This window comes from Perca flavescens, chromosome 5 (genome assembly GCF_004354835.1).
Source record: "Perca flavescens isolate YP-PL-M2 chromosome 5, PFLA_1.0, whole genome shotgun sequence".
Classification (NCBI taxonomy): domain Eukaryota; kingdom Metazoa; phylum Chordata; class Actinopteri; order Perciformes; family Percidae; genus Perca; species Perca flavescens.
In genome coordinates this window covers 36232206-36239705 of record NC_041335.1, presented here as the reverse complement: position 1 = coordinate 36239705, position 7500 = coordinate 36232206, and the positions used below count along the sequence as shown (strand labels likewise).

Sequence of the window (7500 nt, the reverse complement as noted above, 5' to 3'; positions counted from 1 at the left end):
TTTACTTCAGTAAAGGATCTGAATACTTCTTCCACCACCGTTAAGTTAGTTTGATAGTGGGTGATCATGTTTTAAAACCAGTACGATCTGAAATCTTTCTCTGCTGCCTGTCGTCCTGGCTGAAGACAGTTAAACGCGTTATTAACGGCGTTAACGCAAACCCATTTTAACGGCTGTTTTTGTGATTTGGGACATTGTCCACCCCCTTTTCTGTCCAGGAGAATTGTTACATTCCTTATTAGAAAAATGTAAAGGTACAAATGTCCTGCTGTGGCATCTGGTTTTGGACCATTTTGTTTGTACTGTATAAGCAAAGTTTCAGTGTTACATCTCAGTTAGGTTAAGTAGGCCTACTTTTTACCTTACTATTTTTCTTTTGTTTACAGTAAATAAATACTAAACAATTACAAATCTTAAAGTCAAGTTTATAAAGTAACTTTCTTTGCATTCATTTGATTCCCAATCAAGATACACTGGTAAGAATTACTTTCCATTGTCAATATGTACTTAAAATCTGTTCTGAAATGCAATAATACAATTTTATTCATGTGATAAAACGTGATTAATCACGATTAACTATAGAAATTTGCCGATTAATCGCGATTACATTTTTTTATCGTTTGACAGCCCTAATATATATTGCCCATAAAATGAAAGTATTTCTTTATAGAATTTGCGGGGAAACGTGTCTGGAATACCGTGTTGAGTCTACGTTATAGAAAATATCCATTTATAATGTATGTTTTGAAGTAAATAAAGCTCTGAAACGAAGCAGGTTAAAGCAAACAGTGCTGCTGCTGCAGCTGCCTGTGTTTCCTGGCAACTCCAGTCACTATTTGCTCTACCGTGTTGTCACCTGGGTGTAAAAAAACAAACAAAAGGAGCACACAATCTGTGTGTCACACGGTTACGGGGTGAGTCAAACAAAAGCTCCTTGTGTTGGATGCACATTAATTGTTTTTCAGCGACAGCCAAAGAAAAAGGAGCAAAACACTCGGCACAAAAGACAAATGTGCTTGTTTGTGGACTCATCATTAACACGGATGAACTCACTGATAAGAAAGTTGTTGGCACGCACGCATGCACACACACACACACACACACACACACACACACACACACACTCATCTATCAGATGTCAGGCTTTGGTGTTATCAAAATTGTTTCCTGTTTCTGCAGACGAAGGAGTTGAAGCGCTGCTGGGTCTTTCTTGTATTCAACCACAGGTGCTCTTTGGATATTGCAGATGCTCTGCGTCCCCTCTCATGTGAAGGGCTCATTGCATGAGTGGAAACGGATCTCAATTCCAAAAATTATAAAAAAAAATGCATGTCTCCTTTAAAAACAATCCAAGGCACTCCATAGGCTTTGTGCCAAAAAAATAAAATGCCTTTGTTTTACATGACAATGTATTTACAATGACTTAGAATGATGAGGAATTTCCTTTCTTTATCTGCCACACATCACCATATTGTGTCTGTGTCTGTGTGTGTGTGTGTGTGTGTGTGTGTGTGTGTGTGTGTGTGTGTGTGTGTGTGTGTGTGTGTGTGTGTGTGTGTGTGTGTGTGTGTGTGTGTGTGTGTGTGTCTGTGTGTGTGTGTGTGTTCTCTTCACAGAGGTCTGGACCTGGTTAATGTCCACCTGTTCCACGATGCCTCCAACCTCATTGCCTGCAACTCCAGTCCTTCCATTTACTCAGCCAACCGCAAAAACGCCCTCCGATATGTCATCAACAGGTCCGATTGATTGATTGATAAAGCTGCACACAACTGTGAAAAACATGACTGTAAAATGCAGAAGATCCAGTGTATCCCTTATGATTGTACAACTGCCACAAAAATAACCACACAAAAAAATCCATTGTTTTTTGGCTCTATTTGTGGGTGGAAATGAGCATTTTTTGCTATAACCTGGCACATGACATCTCTTCTTTTATAGACTAATGTTTTTTGTGCATTGTCCCTGATTAAATAAAGAAATATATTATTTATTCTGAAGCGACGCACTGCCGCGAGTTTCTGTCTGTGGTTAGTTCCCAGCAGTCTTGTATAAAGTACTTGGAAGCAATACTTGAGTAAAAGTACAAGTGTCTTACCAGAAAAAGACTTTGTCAGAAGTTAAAGTCCCCTTTTAGAATATTACTTTAGTAAAAGTCTTACTGTACTTAAGTCAGGCAAGGCAAGGCAGCTTTATTTGTAAAGCACCTTTCAGCAACAGGGCAATTCAAAGTGCTTTACATAAAAACTGATTCATAGTATATAGTATTATAAGAAATTAAACATTAAAGAGCAGTTAAAACAGTTAAACATATAAAAGCAGATACAATGAATAAGCCGTTGCTCCATACACGTAATCCACCTGCAATCCTTGCCGTTCCCACCGGTCTTACTTTTTAATTTCTCTTTATATGCTTATATAAATTGTCATACAGTATCAAAAAGGTAATAGCAAGCAAAGTATCAAAAGTAACTATCTGATATTAAATGTACTTATTAAAAGTAAAAGTACACAAAGAAACTTTGATTATGAACTTTATTGTGGCTTCCTCATAGTAAAGCGTGTCACACACCTTTTTAAACATCAAATTCAAAGCCTGGCATCAACAAAGACAAAAACAGAATTTAGAAATTTTTGCGAGGAAGAATCTTTATCTTTCACTCCAACGTACAAAAACATTTTATTTATTTAATTTATTGAAAAGAATTATAGTACAGGATATAAAATCCTCTATTCCAGACTCATGCAACACATTTTAACATGTTTTCATAAAACACATTCATTTCATGATTGCAATTTTCTAACAATTCAGAAATAAGTTACATAAATTACTGACAAGCTTTATAATTATACCTATTCTATAATTATACCTATTCTTTAATTATACGTATTCTTAAAAGAATTAATTGAAGGGGAACGCACAACTTCTTCTGGAAGCTCGTTTTATGATTTAACCGCACGGAGTGTGAAAAAATTCTTTCTCTTGTCAGACATGCATGTTCTAGGGTAAAGTTTTAAAGAATTCCCTCATGTCTCATACCTATTGCTCCAAAAGTGAAAGATAGGCTCAACTGTTACATCATATATTCCTCTGTACAAGCTTGTACACCTGAATCATATCACCTCTGTATCTCCTACTTGCAAGTAACGAGTAACGAAGACGGTTAGGGGAAATATTGTCTATTTCAATGACGTTCCACTTCCAGGGATTGCTCCGTTGCCGCCGGAAAATCCGCCAGATGTCCCTCTTATCTTACCTTCCTCTTTCTTTATGTTGGCGTTCTAACCTCCGGCTGATTTGTGAGGACTATGGTTAACTGCTCCTCAGATCTCTGCAGGGTAAATCCAGACAGCTAGCTAGACTATCTGTCCAATCTGAGTTTTCTGTTGCACGACTAAAACTACTGTTGAACGTACACATGTTCCACCAAAAACAAGTTCCTTCCCGAGGCTGTTTTGCAGAAGCCCCGTGGCTCCGTCCGGTGCTTAGCCCCGCCCAGGACGATTGTGATTGGTTTAAAGAAATGCAATCAACCCAGAGTGTTTTTTTTTCCTTCTATCCCAGAATGCATCTGTGGTGTAGCGAGACTAGGTGAAAAGGTAGTGAAGTCCAAGTATACATTTTATTTAAGAGATGGTCGAAACAGATCGGTTATGCCGTTGAAATCATAACAATAAAACTTACAAAACAGTCATTTAAAGGGACAGGAAAACTATCCTGACTCCTCGCCTGACTGAATGGAGTATGTTTCTCACAGCTCTGGCTAATATCATCGTGTAAACAGGATATTTCAGGAATTTAAATCAACTCCTGACCTTTTGAATCAACTATTCTGAAGATGTCGTCATATTTATGTGACTTTGTGAACCCTCACAGTGAAGTTTATTAGAGAGTAAATCCCAAAACATCAGTGTGACAGTGCTGTGTTTTCCCTTCAGGATATCAGACAGCCGCTACACTCCTCTGCCTTTCCTCCTGTTTGGAGATTTCAACTTCCGTCTGGACACACTTAGTCTGGTCCAGGTATGTGACACCTTTTTTTTTTCTCCTGAAGCTCAGGTGATGAGGCTGTGTACATAGACCCTGTCTCGTGTTTGTGTTTCTGTGAGCAGCATCTGTCCACTTCAGCAGACGTGCAGACAGTGAAGAAGGACAGCAGTGACGAAGTGAAGAAGATCATCTGCGAAGAAAAAGACAACGACCACCAGGTGACTAGTCTGGAGCAACGGAAGTTCATTTCCAGGATAAATTCTGAAATCTGCGCACCGGATGTCAGGCTTTATTCCTCACTTTCCGCTCTCTGTGTGTTAGCGTTCTCAAACTCCCTTGGCTTCAGAAAACAACAACAAACTTCGAGCTAGCGAGCTACACGCTGAAAATGTCAAGTTTTGGAGAAAATTTGGATCATGCAACAAGGCAGGCCTGCTCGCTTCTTTCGGGGGAATGATTGTAAAGATTTGCTAAGAATATGTTTAGGGCATTTCCTCTCTAACAGATTATCACTGGCATCACTGATGTCGACTGACATTTTCAGGAACACATAGTCATGGAAATTTGCCAAAAAGTCATGGAAAAGTATTGGTTAAAATGCGTATGAACCCTGCACGTCGGCCCTGCTATTCTCTTAAAGAGATCCACGCACACACAGACGCACAAGTAGAAACTTCAGACCACTTACGTAGGCTACGGTGAAATCTCCGCGTGGACCAGAAATGTACTTTACTCCACGGCGAACAGGTGGTGTAATAGAGCTGGTAATGCGAAACCAACAGGTGGTGTAATAGAGCTGGTAATGCGAGACCAACAGGTGGTGTAATAGAGCTGGTAATGCGAAACCAACAGGTGGTGTAATAGAGCTGGTAATGCGAAACCAACAGGTGGTGTAATAGAGCTGGTAATGCGAGACCAACAGGTGGTGTAATAGAGCTGGTAATGCGAAACCAACAGGTGGTGTAATAGAGCTGGTAATGCGAAACCAACAGGTGGTGTAATAGAGCTGGTAATGCGAGACCAACAGGTGGTGTAATAGAGCTGGTAATGCGAGACCAACAGGTGGTGTAATAGAGCTGGTAATGCGAGACCAACAGGTGGTGTAATAGAGCTGGTAATGCGAGACCAACAGGTGGTGTAATAGAGCTGGTAATGCGAGACCAACAGGTGGTGTAATAGAGCTGGTAATGCGAGACCAACAGGTGGTGTAATAGAGCTGGTAATCTGAGACCAACAGGTGGTGTAATAGAGCTGGTAATGCGAGACCAACAGGTGGTGTAATAGAGCTGGTAATGCGAGACCAACAGGTGGTGTAATAGAGCTGGTAATGCGAGACCAACAGGTGATTTAACCAGTTTATTTTCAATGCTGCTTTCACTTCCTCTGCAGGTGCTGCTCCACATCGAGGAGAAGCTGTTTGCGTACCTGCACCAGGCGGTTTTCAGAGAGGACAACGGCCGAGCGGTGAGAATCACCTTAACCCCACACCGATCCCATCAGCTGCAACACAGCCTCAGACCAACTCTGTGTTGTGACTTTTATCTCGTATACAAAAAGGCTGCTTGGCAACAATCTGACATGGCTTCACAGATTTTTAGATAAGGCCCTATCAGCGGAAATCCAGTTCTATGAATGACAGGACATTAAATACAAAAGCTAGGAGGGTAAACAAAAGGTGCGATAACTTAACAGTAAACTGGGTTTACACCTTGTACTCACTCACCTCACGCTTGTTTTTTTAATGTGTTGAGATTGAGCACTAATCAGTAATGGCCTCTCTCCCTCAGCTTTTGAAGTTTGACAAAGAAGTCGCAGCCTTTCATGATGTCATTAGGGAAGAGGAAATCAGGTTTCCACCCAGGTAACTGAGCTAAAAGCTGCACACGTACTGTGTAAGACTATGTTCACACTTGGCATCTGTTTTACATTATAATCCTTACGGAGTAAACCGTGTTTTAAATAAAAAGGCCTTAGCTCTTTTTTAAAACGCCACCGCTGACTTTTCATTCTGCAGCACGAACTAACTAACTTTTTGAAGTTGAAAAAAGTTCTATTTTTTTGAGAAAAAAAAAACGCCCTTCGTCAAGCGCTTTTTTGAAGTCGTTTTCAATAACGCTCTTCTCTCTCTCTCTGTTCTTTCTCTAACTCGCTCTACCACTTTGTTTAATCTAACGTTAGCACCCCTCTCTCTCTCTCTTCTTTCTCTACCTCGCTCCACCACTTTGTTTTGTCTAATGTTAGCACCTCTCTCTCTCTCTCTCTCTGTTCTTTCTCTACCTCGCTCCACCACTTTGTTTTGTCTAATGTTAGCACCTCTCTCTCTCTCTCTCTCTCTGTTCTTTCTCTACCTCGCTCCACCACTTTGTTTTGTCTAATGTTAGCACCTCTCTCTCTCTCTCTCTCTCTCTGTTCTTTCTCTAGCTCGCTCCACCACTTTGTTTAATCTAACGTTAGCACCTCTCTCTGTCTCTCTCTGTTCTTTCTCTAGCTCGCTCCACCACTTTGTTTTAGCTAACGTTAGCACCTCTCCACGTAGCGCTCTCGGATACTGTAGCAGTAGCTGTTGTTATAGAAACAAAAGATGCTCTCGGCTGCTTTTTGGAACCAAAAAGCTGCTTTACTACAAAAGCTTCCTAGTCAACTTTTTCTTGTCAATAAAGACGCCACGTGTGAACACAGCCTATGAACACCTACCTCTGTCGTTATTCTTTAAATCCTCCCTTCTGTCTCTCTCCCTCTCAGCTATCCCTACAGTGAAGACTACACTAAACCGATCCAGTACATGAACACTCGCTGTCCTGCCTGGTGCGATCGTATCCTCATGTCACACAGCGCCCAGGAATTCATCCGCAGGGTCAGTCAGTGCTACCATCAGTCACTTTTGTCACTTTTGTCACTTGTGCGCTTGGGCAAGTGACAAATAATTTGACTTTCCCATAGTCTATTTTTACTAGCCCCTACAATTGTGTTTTGGGGGGTTTTTTTGCGTCAAAATGGCAAAAAAAATAGACAAAAAAAACATTAAATTGGAGAGAAAAAAACGTCAAAAGCGTCAAGAACAAACTCAATTGTTGATTGGCCAACAGCGCCCAGCTCGGCCAGTCGAGCTTCACGTTCTCGCATGGCACGTTATAATAACAGTAGGGCTGCAGCTATTGATTCTTTTTGTAATCAATTAATCTAGCACTTTATCGATTGATTAACCGCTTAATCTGATAATTCTTTTTGCGTTTTTAAACAACAAAAGCTAGGGAAAAAAGCAACATTTTCGGAAACAAGCAACATTTGTATTGTCTACATTGCTTACAATATCATCTCTCAAAAAACTAAACATATTAAGTGCATTTAAGTGCCATATTACATTGTTTTTAAATAAAAAAAAATTTCAAATGACATGATTCAAACCAAGACATACATTAAACATACACAAACATTACATTAAGTTGCGCAACTTAACTTTCAAAGTTTCAACCTGACTTATCTGTATACAGTAGGCCTATATGTAAATATTA

The 7500-nt window shown here is 40.2% G+C and overlaps 1 protein-coding gene across 1 annotated transcript in view; it reads left to right on the top strand.

The window, feature by feature from the left end:
• inpp5l (inositol polyphosphate-5-phosphatase L) overlaps positions 1-7500 on the top strand; it is a 57302-nt gene that overhangs the window by 44133 nt on the left and 5669 nt on the right. Inside the window, exons 8-13 of the mRNA XM_028578709.1 lie at positions 1617-1736; positions 3937-4021; positions 4111-4206; positions 5378-5452; positions 5776-5849; positions 6731-6842. Of these exons, the coding sequence (XP_028434510.1) occupies positions 1617-1736; positions 3937-4021; positions 4111-4206; positions 5378-5452; positions 5776-5849; positions 6731-6842 (562 nt within the window). The remainder of the gene's footprint in view (positions 1-1616; positions 1737-3936; positions 4022-4110; positions 4207-5377; positions 5453-5775; positions 5850-6730; positions 6843-7500) is intronic.